This window comes from Scyliorhinus canicula, chromosome 2, assembly GCF_902713615.1.
Source record: "Scyliorhinus canicula chromosome 2, sScyCan1.1, whole genome shotgun sequence".
Lineage (NCBI taxonomy): Eukaryota > Metazoa > Chordata > Chondrichthyes > Carcharhiniformes > Scyliorhinidae > Scyliorhinus > Scyliorhinus canicula.
In genome coordinates, this window is record NC_052147.1 from 17,112,209 (window position 1) to 17,127,740 (window position 15,532).

The following is a 15,532-nucleotide window of genomic DNA, read 5'->3' on the forward strand; positions in this document are numbered from 1 at the left end:
AACACGGCCTTGATGTTAAGGGCAGTCACTCTCACCTCAACTATATCCACCCCTCCACCCTTGTGATCTCTACCCTGAACAGTTCCTACTGGTCCTCTTCTGAAGAATTCCCTGCCTCACAGGGAGCCTAAACTTTCAATCAGGCTGGAATCTGGGTGGGGAGTCTGTAAGATAAAAAGTACATGCCATGGAGTTAAAACTCAAGACTATTGGGAAATATAGACTTCTGACAAGAACTCCACTCCCACCTCCCACTCCTGTAACTTGATAATCTTGCCTCAGTAAATATCAGGGCCTACGGATACTAAATCAATGAATGAGGTTTGGTTTTAGTGCCTCGTCAAATTCCCAATGTTAATCAATGTTATGTAATAATATCTATGCTCTAATTACAAGTTGTCTGGCCACATAAGAAAGGACTGCTGCATTGTAGAAGTAGCCATCAACATTGTTAAGAATAGAGAGTAATCCATTTATATGGGCGCGATTCTCCGCCCCCCACGACGGGTCGGAGAATAGCGGGAGGGCCTTCCCGACATTTTTCCCGACCTCCCGCTATTCTCCCCCCCCACGGCTACCCCACGACACGAATCGCTGCTCGCCGTTTTTTTACGGCGAACAGCGATTCTCCCCTATCCGATGGGCCGCGTTCCCAGGCCTTTACGGCCGTTTTCACGAAACTCAAACACACCTGCTCTCACCGTTCGTGAAAACGGCCGCAAAGTGCCGTTCTGGAGAACCATGGCACCGATTGGCACGGCCGCACCACGGCCGTGCCAAGGGTGGCATGGGCCCGCGATCGGTGCCCACCGATCGCGGGCAGCGGGTCCGAACCCCGCGCACTCTTTGTTCCTCCGCCGCCCCGCTGGATCAGTCCGCGGGGCGGCTGAGGGGCATGATGGCCCGCGCATGCGCGGGTTTCACGCATATGCGTGATGACGTCATCCGCGCATGCGCGGGTTGGAGCCGTCTAATCCGCGCATGCGCGGCTGACGTCATCGTGCGCGTCAGCCGCCGTTACCCTTGGCACGCGGGCTTAGCGAAGCTCGCTAAGCCTGCGATGCCGTGGTTCTCAGGGCCCCGCTGCTAGCCCCGACTGGGGAGCAGAATCGGGTCCCGGGAGGGGGCGTGGAGGCTGCCGTGAAACACGGCCAGTTTCACGGCAGCCTTCACGACTCTCCGCATTTGCGCAGAATCGCACTGTTTTCCAATGCTCAAGGCTAATCACAATAAATCAAGTGGTTGGGTCCTCCAGAGAAACAATGAAGTACTGGTAATCATTTGACTGGATACCAACCCAAACTAACCTGACTGATGTGGTGCCAAAATCTTAAAATGTAATGCACTGGGGTTTGGTGGTGTTTCTTAAAATGCAGAATAACTTGGAGGAAATACTGAAAAAACAAGAATATAGTATAATTTTTGTTGCCTTTCCCACTTTTTTTTCCACAGAATGTTCTTATTCAGCATGAAATAAGCTGAATAAGATGGAACAAAGAAATCACTGCGGTTGCCTTGGAGAATACATAAACAGCTTTTGCTCAACTGTCCCAATGATGTGATAGCTTCAATTTCAGGGTGGGAAAGAAAACTGTTCACTTATGAACTCTGGATATTGTTCAGTCACAGATGTCAGGTATGGGTACAAAGAAAGACTAGCTTGGGTTTCACTTGTGAGATTATATTTTGCATCATGTTAAAGATTAAAAGGCTTGAATTTCACTGACAAATTACTCAGACATGTAGAGGCTTATTGTGCATAGAATTACACAAAAATTACAGATGTTACTTTCAACTAAGGCAGAGGTGTAAAATGGGTGGTAATGATCAGGTAGCTTTGCTCCAGATATGAATAAGAATGCTCAATTGCAGAGGTGAGGTGAGAGTTACTGAACTTGACATCAAGGCAGCATTTGACCGAGTTAACATCAAGGAATCCTAGTAAAACTGAAGCTAATGGAAATCAGGAGAAAAATCTCCACTAGTTGGAGTCAGAACCAGAACAAAGGAGGGGCTGCACGGTGGCGCAGTGGTTAGCACAACTGCCTCACGGCGCCGAGGTCCTAGGTTTGATCCCGGCTCTGGGTCACTGTCCGTGTGGAGTTTGCACATTCTTCCTGTGTTTGCGTGGGTTTTGTCCCCACAACCCAAAGATGTACAGGGTAAATGGATTGGCCATGCTGAATTTCCCCTTAATTGGAAAAAATTAAGTGGGTCCTCTAAATTTATTTTTTTTTAAAATACCCAGCACTAAGGAAGATGGTTGTGGTTTTTGAAAGCCAAACCCCTCAGCCCGAGAAAATCAAGCCAGGAGTGCCTCAGTATCCATTTTTTTGCCTCGAATAAGGCCATCCAGAATTCCCTGAGTCTGGGGCATGACCAGAACATGTGGGTGTGGTTGGTTGGCTGGACCCTCCCCCAGCACCTTTTGCACTTGTCCTCCACCTCCAAGAAGAGCCCGCTCATGCGTGTCTTGGTGTGAGGTGTGTACCTTGAGCTGCATCAGGCTTAGCCTGGTACAAGAGGAGGTAGAGTTGACTCTGTGCAGTGCCTCAATCCAGAGTTCTCTCCTTATTTCCGTGCCCAATTCCTCTCCCCACTTTTGTCTGATCTCGTCCAGTGGAATCCTAACCTTTTCCGTGAGCCTCCTGTATATGTCACCGCACTTGTCATCCCTAACCAGTCCAGCCACACCATCGTGTCCAGTAGTGTGTTTGTGGGTCTTTGTGGGGCACTCTTTTGTCTCCTTGTGGAGAAAGTTGTGTAGTTGCAGATATCTGAGCTTGTTCGCTTTCGAGAGTTAGAACAAAGAACAAAGACAATTACAGCACAGGAACAGGCCCTTCGGCCCTCCCAGCCTGCGCCGATCCAGATCCTTTATCTAAACCTGTCGCCTGTTTTCCAAAGATCTACTTCCCTCTGTTCCCCGTCCGTTCATATATCTGTCTAGAATGATGCATCTTAAATGATGCTATCGTGTCCGCCTCTACCACCTCTTCTGGAAAAGCGTTCCAGGCACCCACCACCCTCTACGTAAAAAACGTTCCACGCACATCTCCCTTAAACTTTCCCCCTCACCTTGAAATCGTGACCGCTTGTAATTGACACCCCCATTCTTGGAAAAAACTTGTTGCTATCCACCCTGTCCATACCTCTCATAATTTTGTGGACGTCAATCAGGTCCCCCCTCAACCTCCGTCTTTCCAACGAAAACAATCCTAATCTACTCAACCTTTCTTCATAGCTAACACCCTCCATACCAGGCAACATCCTGGTGAACCTCCTCTGCACCCTCTCTAAAGCATCCACATCCTTCTGGTAATGTGGCGACCAGGACTGCACACAGTATTCCAAATGTGACCGAACCAAAGACCTATAAAACTGGAACATGACCTGCTGACTCTTGTACTCAATACCCCGTCCGATGAAGGCAAGCATGCTGTATGCCTTCTTGACCACTCTATCGACCTGCGTTGCCACCTTCAGGGTACACTGGACCTGAACTCCCAGATCTCTCTGTACATCAATTTTACCCAGGACACTTCCATTGACCGTATAGTCCGCTCTTGAATTGGATCTTCCAAAATGCATCACCTCGCATTTGCCTGGATTGAACTCCACCTGCCTTTTCTCTGCCCAACTTTCCAATCTATCTATATTTTGCTGTATTTTCTGACAGTCCCCCTCGCTATCTGCAACTCCACCAATCTTAGTATCATCTGCAAACTTGCTAATCAGACCACCTATACCTTCGTCCAGATCATTTATGTATATCACAAACAACAGTGGTCCGAGCACGGATCTCTGTGGAATACCACTAGTCACCTTTCTCCATTTTGAGACACTCCCTTCCACCACTACTCTCTGTCTCCTGTTGCCCAGCCAGTTCTTTATCCATCTAGCTAGTACACCCTGAGCCCCATGCAACTTCACTTTTTCCATGGGAAACTTTAACAAACGCCTTACTGAAGTCCATGTATATGACATCTACAGCTCTTCCCTCATCAATTAACTTTGTCACTTCCTCAAAGAATTCTATTAGGTTTGTAAGGCATTGCCTTCCCTGCACTAAACCATGCTGCCTATCACTGATAAGTCTATTTTCTTCCAAATGTGAATAGATCCTATCCCTCAGTATTTTCTCCAACAGTTTGCCAACCATTGACGTCAAGCTCACAGGTCTATAATTCCCTGGATTATCCCTTTCAACAAAGGGACAACATTAGCAATTCTCCAGTCCTCCGGGACCTCACTCGTGCTCAAGGATGCTGCAAAGATATCTGTTAAGGCCCCAGCTATTTCGTCCCTCGCTTCCCTCAGTAAGCTGGGATAGATCCCATCCGGACCTGGGGACTTGTCCACCTTAATGCCTTTTAGAATACCCAAAACTTCCCCCTTCCTTATGCCAACTTGACCTAGAGTATTTGAACATCCATCCCAACCTCAACATCCGTCATGTCCCTCTCTTTGGTGAATACCGATGCATAGTACTCATTAAGAATCTCACCCATTTCCTCTGACTCCACGCATAAATTCCCTCTTTTGTCTTTGAGAGGGCCAATCCTTTCTCTAGTGACCCTCTTGCTCCTTATATACGAAGTTGGAGCTCCTTTGTGAGTTCCCCCATGGTTGCCTGTCTGTCATCGATGTACATGTTCTCCAATGTCAGCGTTCCTCCATCCCCTCCCCATGTCCCAAAGGTAGGGCCCACACCTCACCCTCTCCATGTTGGTTTCCCAGAGGTAGAACAGAGGATTTGGTTGGGTAGAACCCCCAATTTGCCACCCTTTTTGCAAAATGTGCATCTGCATTTCTAGGTACTCTTCCCCCCCCAACCAAGCTGGAGAGGTTTCATTTGTGGAACCTCTACCAGGTGTGGACCATTGGACCCCCAGGTACCTGAGCTTGATCTGGGTTATTTTAAATGGTAATTCCTCCAGCTCCGCTCCTCTCTCTTGGGGGTTTACCGGGAAGATTTCACTCTTACCCAGGTTGAGTTTGGAACCTGAGAAAGTGTCAAACTCCCTCAGGAGTCCGGTTATCTTTCCCATACTGGCTAGGGGATTCGACACATGGAGGAGCAGGTCATCTGCTTGGTTGAAACTCTATGCTTTCTACCCTGTCTTTGGATGCCCATCCTCCAATCTGCCGAATTAAGGGCGATAGCAAGCGGCTCAATTGCTAGTGTGAACAGGAACAGTGATAGTGGACACCCTTGCTTTGTTCCCCTGTGCAGCTGAAAGTATTTGGAGCTGGTGGTGTTTGTCCATAGCTTGCCATAGGAGCGCTGTATAGAAGCTTCACCCACGTGGCGAATCCCTCCATGAACCCAAATGGTTCAAACACCTCCATGATGTACCTTCATTCTACACGACATTAGGGAGGGGGGTCCCCTTGTGCATTTGGGACGGCTCAATTTGTGCGTGAGGTGAGGTGGTCTCCCGTGTCCGTAGGAGATGGTGTCTCCGTGTAGGGTGGGTTTCTGTGTTTTATTGGAGATCTGGGTGCCTTTTAAAAATGCCGCCCTCATCCCGGGATTCCCAACTGCTGCTTTCTTCTGGCCCTGTCCTGTGAGTGGGACAGTGAGGACTACACTGCCAGATGCTGTGCAGCCTGTGAGCTGTACGCCAGTTTTCTCGTCTCAGCCAGAATTCTGTGTAGGGAATGGAAAATTCCGCCCATGGGCTGAATCCAGGGCATGAATCCAAAAATGGTCATGGTGGGATCCTGGAGGAGATTTTCAAGGTGGCGGCCAATTAAGGTGGAAGTGGGAACCCCAGTTGGGAGAGCCCGTAGCCAGGAGGCCATCAGTATTCCATCAATGAGTTCCAGTCTGTCTCCTTTAAAATCCAGACACCGTGGGAAGATTGACCCCAATCGGAATTCTGATTCTTTCAATGGCCTGCCCATCACTGGTGGGTAAGTAACCATCACCAAACAAAAGCCACATCCCTGAAAACAGGCTAGAGGCAGAAACATGCTGGCAGACCAACACCAGCAGCAAGATACTGCTGGTACATCCTCCTCCAAACCTGGGATAATAATTTAGCCTCATGGTTCAGAACCCACAATGGCAGCTTGAGAATTTTAATCAGTTGAGGAAAATACATTTTTATAATATTTCTATTCAACTATCATTTCAGGAGGTCATGTCTTGTTTAGCTAGCCAGTTTAGCTCAGTTGGCTGGACAGCTGGTTTGTGATACAGAGCAAGGCCAACAGCAAGGTTCATTTCCTATACCAGCTTAGATTATTCATGAAGGCCCACCTTCTCAACCTTGCCCCACGCCCGAGGTGTAGTGATCCTCAGGTTACATTACCACCAGATAGCTCGCCCCTTCAAAGGGGAAAGCAGTCTATGGTCACCTGGGGTTATGGCGACTTTACTTACTTGACCTAGCACTGCCCATCTAAATGTTGGTGGAATATGAAAAACAGTCTGTGATCCCAACACAACTAAAAGCGAAGCAAAAACCTGGAAACAAATCCAGGACAAGTACTAACAAATCTGTCAGGCTGTCATGAAAATCCAAAAGGTTCACTAATATCCTTGATGGAAGGAATCCTGTTCTTGTTACCCGTCTGGCATATATATGACTCCAGTCCCACTCCAACATGGCTGATTCTTAACTTTACCTCTAATATGGCCCAATAAGAATTCAGTTAAAGGCAACTAAGGTTGGCAATAAATCCCAGTCTCACCATTGAAGCCCAGAACTGGAGAATAACGAGAGAAGTAGGCTATTTTTACATTATTTTTCACAGTAACTTAATTGAAGCCTACTTGTGACAATAAGTGATTATTATTATTGAATATGGACCTTCACGTCTCAACATGGCCAATGAGTGAATTCTTGAGAGAGCCCAAAGTATGCATATATTGATGGGACCATAATTTGTTAAAATTACCTCTTGATTTGTTTTTGCTAATTTTCTCAAAAAGTTTAGGATTGACCTATGGACATAGAAAACCAAGGATCTATTTTCAAGAACAAAAGGTTCTTGTCAATTGAATCAACCTCAGTTGAGAAAAACAAAATGATGTCTGAAAAGTATGTTCTGAAGGGAAACATAACAGATGACTAAATACTTTTAATTAAAAGAAAAACGAACTACATTAAAAACAAGTTGTTAAAAATTTCTCGAATTAACAAAGCGTGAAATGCTTAATAAAATATTCTAAATCTAGCAGACAGATCTTAATTCTTCAAGAATACTCACCAATGCATTCTCCAATAGCTGTCCGTTGGAAACCAGGCTGGCATCCTACAATACACTGATAAGAGCCAACTGTATTCTCACACTTCCAGGTCCCACACACTGAGCTGCCATATAAACTGCATTCATCAATATCTAAGTAGATACAAGCAAAAACAAAAGAGTTGGTGATAATTAGTGACATGTTGCTTAATAAACTCATGCATTTTAAAATGAATTGCCTTTGGCCCGGATTTTCCAGCCCCAGTGCAGCAAAATCCATCACAGCGGGTATGGTGAGTCAGCCAAACGTCCATTGACTTCAGGAGGACTGGAAGATCCCTTTGACAGATGGGACCTGAAAATCCTGTCCCTTATTACAAATTTCAAATAACAAAAAGAGGGCGGCGAAAGTCGTTAATGAACAATACCTTTTCTCAGTAGAATGGTTGACGAATGTGACCTTTAAAATCTAAGCAACCATTCTTCTCTGGGTACTTTAGAGCAATTTGATTTTCACTGAAAATTTAGGAAATCTGCACAATCTTTTACAGGCTGCAATTCAAAGTACAATGCAATTTCTAAAAACAGGAACATTTTGTTCGGTATTCTAAAATGCGAGCAGTCTCTCGTCATACTTCTCATGCCACATTCTATGGGACAGGTGGAGATGTGGCTGGGGTCAGGAGGGGTGGAGATCACTATTTAAAGAATTTTTGCAGAGTTTGTCAGCAAAACCCTATGTTTGCTTGTTTCAGTGATATAATGGACAGGAGATAACAGCGGGTCTAATTTCTCTTTTGCCTATGATGGGCATTTCGGAAAGTAACATTGGTTGGTATTGAAAGTTACTGCTTGAAACAGCCTGTGACAAAAATAATTGGCTGCATTTTAAACAAAAGAACTAACGCAGAGATAGGCTTAGTCACTTCCTTCTAATTTTTCTACCATGTGTTTGCAATTTTTTGAAATGTGTACATATGTATGTGCACCAACATTTATAATACACCTGATCTAAAACAATCATTATTGTACAATTTACTTTATAACACAGGTCCTTCATTACTAAAGTACAAAAGTGAGAAATAAAGTTGTTAATATTTTTAAACTGATTCTTACCTATACACTGCTCAGCTTCAGGTAAATGTGTGAAACCTGTTTCACATCGGCACATATAGGATCCATCTGTATTTATACATTGGCCCCCTGAACACTTAGCCTCCTCACTGCATTCATTCACATCTGCAGAATAAACAATATAACTGCAACACAGAACTCAGAAAGTATGAAATGAATAAGACAAAATATTTAGGCACGCACAACAGTATGAAGGACATGATTTAGCCACCGCCTTGCACCTGGCGTGGATCTGGGCGTGCCAGTTAAATAGTGGGAAAGGCCAAAATCGAGATTCGCGCCCGAATCAATTTGCTATCTTACCGGCCCACTCTTGATGGCGAGTTCTGAATCATGCCCAAATATGGCGAGCATATCACGAGCAAGGAAGTATACAGGAGGGGAACCATGTTTAGCATGGGCTGTAGTGGTTAGTGAAGGTGAGTTGATTGCAGGAGAACAGATCCCCGGGAACCAAAGCACAAATAGCTGGATTAATAGTTCTAACAAAGGCCCTGGAATGGGGCAAGGGAAAGCGAATCAATGTGTACACTGACAGTCGTGACGCTTGGAGTTGACAGCTTGGAGTTACGTTGTATTACAACTATGCCAAGTGAAGCATTGTGTGTGAATTGCCTGGCATAATGTTGTTCTAACCAATTTATCTGAGTCTATTACCATTGGCCGACACGAACTGACTCCATACAGTGATGTGTCCATTGTGGACGCGGATGACCGCGAGCGAACTGACGATGACCAGCGGATTCACCAATATGTCCAGAAGGGACTTCCAAGCATCCTGCTCTTGCGGACTGATTGGGAAGGACTTTGGAAGGAGGCAACACAAATTGACCACCTCTGGAACAAGGAGCGGGAACTCATCCAGACTCACGCCGAGAATGCTGCGGAACTGTTTCAGTCACAGAACTTTTTCTCTAAAATATGGAATTGGGGACTGAATGCCAATATCCATCCATGGATAAGTATTATATCGCACGTTGTTATACTTTTGTAGCTGTTTATATTGTTTGCCTTTTTTATTACGCTCTGTTGCCTCCGACGCCGCATTAGGGAATGGCAGACAGAATGTCGCCTCCTAGTTAAAGAGGAACTGTTACAGCTCTTACCTGTTGACTATTCCACACATCAGCCAAACTCCAACAAATTCAGAATGTCTCTTTAACTGCCTATTCTTGGGCTAGCCAAAAGGAGGGATTAAACGAGGGGTTCAGCGATGGTACCTCTTAAAACTGAATAGACATGCCACTAGAGTAGTTTTACATAAACTACTTTATTAAGGATTGAGATGAATTATAGGATTGAGTAATCATTATTAACCATTAAACATGTATTTTTAGGACATAGCAGTAATAAGTAATCAAATGGGAATTAGGATAGCTAACTTGACCGGAAGGACATCACTTCTGATATCTTGTCTTTGTGAAACAAATGCAGGAAGCTGGTTTTGCTGTCCTGCTTTTCACAGACAATGAATGCACAGGAAATTACTAGTAAGCACAGCTGTCAGGATGAAGATCAATCATGCGCTGCTTGCAATTCTATTGGGTGAAGTTTAAACACTGGTTGCAATTCTATTGGATAAGTTTAAACATAGCAGCTTCAGGGATTGGATCGCGTCCAACTGGGATGGGTTATTGATTTTTGAACGCCATCTTGTCCAGGTTGTTGCTGTGTTTTTTCCTCTGTACTGAGTTGAGCCCCACGTGGACGCTGACTCAATACATAGGTCTTGAAACCGCTCCAACATCACTGCCCCTCCAGTTTCTTCCTTTCCACCAGAATTTCCGTCGTTAGGGCCACCGAGAACCACCGATTCACATCTAAAATTCAGCAACCTCTACCTCTCGTCACTCTCAACCCTATCGCTGTGGGCCTCAAACAAATTAATCCCTCCCCCCCGAATCACTGCATTGAATGACTCCTAGAACATTTCAGCAGAGACCTCCCCGTTTTAATTGACCTCAACGTAGTTCTTTATCACAAAACTCCTTATTTGCCAAAAGTGCCGAATAGAACCTCCACCCTGCCCCGACCTAAACCTAACATCCAAATAGTGTGGCGCGTGTTCCAAGATCACTATTCCCGAATATTCCACCCCACAATCCTCATCAAAACAACCTTAACCACAAGAAAAAAATTGATAGGAGAGTATACCCGGGTTACATGGGAGAAGAAGGAATATTCCTTCTCCCCACCGAGTCTTAAACCTCCATATTTATGATCACCACTCCAGGTACCGTGTTACATTCTTGTACAGAGACAAGTACTGAGTTGGCGTACTAAACAACATCGAGTTCAAGACTAGTCAATTTTATTATAGTTATAATAAACTGTGGTAGAAAATTACTGATATTAAACTGCTACTAATAAAAACACGACTAGCCACCTCGATTTCTCCTCCAGACTCCCCCCAGGTTATAGTGTCACGTGCTATTACTTGCCTGACACCTACTGGTCAGAGGTTGTTTATATTTACACTTACACTTGCTTATGCATATCATTATACCCCCTTTCCTTGAGATTTTGAAGAAAACATATAATACATTAATTCAATAAATCTTACATATTATATGCATAACAATGTATTTACATCATGGACAGTTATATTATCCATTCACAGATCTAACCGTTCCGGTTTCTCGTTGATCGTCTCACTTTGGTAAATCTGGTGAATCTGCATGATAGTTCTGAACTTCTGTAGGTACATCTACTATGACTATATCATTGTTCTAAACATCATTCTGTACATTGACATTTGACTCGTTCACTGCTTGTGTCGGTTTTGATGAATGTAAATTTCATATGGATCCTCGCCTTGCTGTTCAGCAACAGTTTGTTTCACTTTTAAGAGTGCTCTTCTATTCCTCCTTAAAACCTGTCCTTGCTCAGTTATCACAGTGTAGGACCTTGGACCTGTTTTCTGCAATACCTAGCACATTTTGACCAGCCATCAGGATCCTCCACTTTCACCATGCAATTTGGCTTCAAAGGTTTCAGACTCCTGGTAGACCTGTCATAATAATTCTTTTGTTTCTTCTTCTGAGATTCCATCTGGTCCCTTATCTTCCTATTTACTCATTGCTTAGTCTGGCATGGCAGAGTTCGTAGTTTTCGACTCATCAACATTTCTGCTGTTGATAAACCACAACTTAATGGAGATTTCAATAGCTTAGCAGTGCTAAATATATGCCATCTTTACTGTCCATAGCCTTCTTCAGTAATTGCTTGACTATCTTAACCCCTTTTTCTGCTTTGCCATTTGATTGCAGGTATAATGGAATTGATGTTACATGCTTAAAATTATATCGGTGTGCAAATTCCTTCTTTCTTTATTGTTGAAACATGATCCATTATCACTCATTACTACCTCAGGTATATCATATCGTGCAAAACATTGCTTTTGTGTGCATGATTACACAATTTGCTGACGAGCTAGGTAATTGTGCTACTTCTGGATAATTTGAGGAATAGTCTACTACTAGCAAATATTCTTTACCATCAAGGTAGAATAAGTCTATCTCAACCTTTTGTCTAGGAACTAACACAATTTCACCTATTTTCATCAGTTCCTTTGCTTGTCGATATTGATATCGTTGACAAGTGGTACACTTTTCAACATGTTCTGTATGTCTTTGTTTATTTCCGGCCAAAATACTGTATCTCGCACTCTTCGCTTGCATGTCTTGATTCCAAGGTGACCCTCAAGAATCTTCTGGAGCAACTCCTTGCGCAGACTGTGGAATTACATTTCTCTCTTGCCTCAGTAATAAACTATTTGCTACACTTAGCTCTGATCGTATGGGATGATACTTAGAACATGAACCTTTTGGCCATCTATTGTTGAGATTGTGTATCACCATTTGTAATACTCCATCCTTTTACGTTTCTTCAACAATCAGTCTTGACTTTGCATTCAATATTGGTAGTGTTTCTGTAATCATATTTACATGAACCTGCACATCCTCTCCAATGGAATTGTCATCTTGAGCAGTTGTAGCTCTAGATAACGCATCCGCTATCACAATGTGCTTCCCAGGTGTATAGATTAATTCAAAGACATATCTCTGAAGTTTCATCATTAGACGTTGAATGTGAGGCGACATCTCACTGAGATTTTTCTTGATTATTGCAACCAGTGGTCTATGAGCTGTTTCGACAATGAACATAGGTAGGCCATATATGTAGCTATGGAATTTCTCCAAACCATTCACTAGCCCTAAACACTCTTTTTCTATTTGTGCATAACAACATTCAGATTCTGTCATAGATCTTGAAGCATATGCTACTGGCTTCCAATCACAACCATTTTCCTGTTGCAGCAACAATAAAAGATTATTATTATTATTAGTGCACCTAGACAATCCTCCGATGCATCTGTGAAATCTTGGTATTTTTTGTTGGATTGAAAAATGTTAATACTAGTGTTGTCGTTAGTGTTATCCATTCTTGTTCATGATGTTCAGTCCAAGTGAAGTTATTTACTCTCTTCAGAACATCTCAAAGACATGCTGTCTTTGCTGAGATTTGGTATGAACTTTCCAATGAAGTTGATCATGGCCAGTACTTTTAGTGCTCCCTTTTTATCTGCAGGTTGAGGCATATTTATTATGGCTTGTATCATAGAATTTACAGTGCAGAAGGAGGCCATTCAGCCCATCGAGTCTGCACCCGTTCTTGGAAAGAGCACGCCACTTAAGCCCACACCTCCAACCCTACCCCCGTAACTCAGCAACCCAACCTAACGTAAGGACAATTTACACTAACCAATCTACTTAATCTGCACGTCTTTGGACTGTGGGAGGAAACCGGAGCATCCGGAGGAAACCCACGCAGACATGGTGAAACGTGCAGACACCGCACAGACAGTGACCCAAACCGGGAATCAAACCTGGGATCCTGGATCTGTGAAGCAACTGTGCTAACCACTGTGCTACTGTGCCTCCCATCATGTCACCAGGCTCTATTCCTTGAGCAGATAATCTATCTCATGGGAATGTTATTTCCTGTACACCAAACTGACATTTGGCCTTGTTGAGTCGTAGCCCATTTTTTCTGACATTTTGTAATACCCTAATTAGCCTGTCATTGTGTTTGTCTTGGATGGAACCCCAAATTATGATCTAATTGATGTAAACTCTGTTGCTCGTTGTGTTCGCTCTCTAATTGGCTCTGTTTATGGTGGTTAATATGGTCGCCTTCCTTAATTCTAATCACGTTTGCTCAAGAGTCGGCAGGTATCTTTTTGATACCGCCACAAGGTTCAAAACCGAATACTGTTCAAAGACTCGATACACCAGTTAGTAAGTTCAAAATCAATGCTCATTTATGTGCACACAGTCAATTATACTCATGCACAAACTCTACTCACTAAACTATCACTACTACTGAAGCCTATACTTAGCTTCGGGTGCCCACTCAGTCAGAGGAACAATGGCTGTTGTCCGGTTCTGAGGCTGTTGGGGTCGAACTTGTACGGAATAGTAGCTAGGAGCGTCTATCTCGTAGCATGCGTTGACTTCGGACTTACTTGTTCTGGTGCAGCTGCTAGGCAGGCCTCTCACCGCTGAGAGCCAAGGCCAAGAAGAACGATTCTCTCTTGGGGGCTTCTTCTTATACCCAAAGGGGGCTCCGCGTGCTTTTGGGCGGTCCTTGAACTTGGTCCCAATTAATTGGACCATATCCTGATCATTGGTATCAATTTCCTCCAATAAAAGGGTGGCTGCCCTAAGTGGCCGTTGGTCTGCTTTGTTCTAGTCTCCTCTGGCACCTGGGTGTCTGCTTTGGTATCGTTTGCTTAAATGTTTCTCTTTTGTCCCTGGAGATGGCTCATTAGTATGCTAATGGTTTTGCAGTATTGGTCTTGTTGGGAGCTGCAAACTCCATTCAACAGCCAAACCTTGCACCTGCTTGTTTTCTCAGCATTGTCCATTTTTCCCTTCATTCTCTGCAAGTATCCAGTTTGTAATCAGGAGGTGGCCACCTCAGGTGGCTGCAACTCGAACATCTTGAATGCCTTCAATAATATGTTCCATCGCTCTGTGGAATATTTCTAAGGGCACACGAAGAAAGCAATACTAACCAAACGGAGTATTGAACATACAGTACTTGGTACTTCTTTCATCTAGCTTGAACTGCCAGAATCCTTGCGAAGCATTGCTGAAATAATTTGCACCAGATATCTCACTTGTGATCTCCTCTCTTTAATGTATCGGATAGTGTTCCCTTTTTATATTCGCATTTAAATCATTGGGATCCATACATATTCGAAGATCATAGTTTCTTTTTATTTACAGATACCATCGAATTGGCCCAATCTGTTGGCTCTTCAATCTTTTTTATAATGGCATGACGTGTCATCCTGTCTAATTCAGCCATTCGATGGTCACGTAATGGTGCTGGAACTCTTTTTGGAGCATGTATCATTGGTTGAGCATCAATTTTTAATTGCATCTTGGAACTGGAAGGTAAAACACCAAAACCGTGGGATACTTTTGAAAAAGCCTGCACAATGGACTCCACTGATCCACTGTGTGTGTTCAGTGCAGTCAGTGCTGCACACCCTTTTTACCAGTTCCACTTCATCAGCTAGCAACGACTCATGATCTTCAGCTACTATCGAGAATTTTACTTTGTGAACTTCAGCTTTTACTTGGACATCAAATTCACAGATTCCCGATGTGTCAATTTTCTGACCATTATAGTCCTTTAAGAAGAATGGTTTATTCAATATTCTCGGATTTAATTGCATAGTCTTGATATCACTGATGCTTATGAGGTTTGCTATTGCTCCTGTGTCAAACTTCACAGTGATAAGTGATCTATTTATTAACAAAGAAACTGTCCATTTATCCTTTGTCACTGTTGCATTACCATTTTTAGCACTTTTGTGATTGGAGGCGACATTCTATTCTTTTTGTCTGCATTTGCCTTGTTTTCTTTCGAGACTGCATCAATTATGTCATTCCAAATTAATGTCATCAATTGTATTGTTGACTTCCTTTCATTAACTTTTTTGCTTGTGAACCATTGTTTCACAAAATGATTTTTTCCTTTGCACTTGTGGCAAATTTTAATCATGGGTGGAATTCTCCGACCCCCCACAGGGTCGGGGAATCGCCCGGGGCCGGCGTAAATCCCGCCCCCGCCGTGGCCGGAATTCTCCGCCACCCAGGAATCGGCGGGAGCGGGAATCATGCCC

General features: G+C 43.8%; 1 protein-coding gene across 1 annotated transcript in view; it reads right to left on the reverse strand.

Moving 5' to 3' along the window:
* Positions 1–15,532, reverse strand: part of LOC119951242 (latent-transforming growth factor beta-binding protein 2-like) — a 677,784-nt gene that overhangs the window by 98,205 nt on the left and 564,047 nt on the right. The window contains exons 25-26 of the mRNA XM_038774298.1: positions 8,317–8,439; positions 7,222–7,353 (exon numbers count right to left, since the gene is read on the reverse strand). Of these exons, the coding sequence (XP_038630226.1) occupies positions 7,222–7,353; positions 8,317–8,439 (255 nt within the window). The remainder of the gene's footprint in view (positions 1–7,221; positions 7,354–8,316; positions 8,440–15,532) is intronic.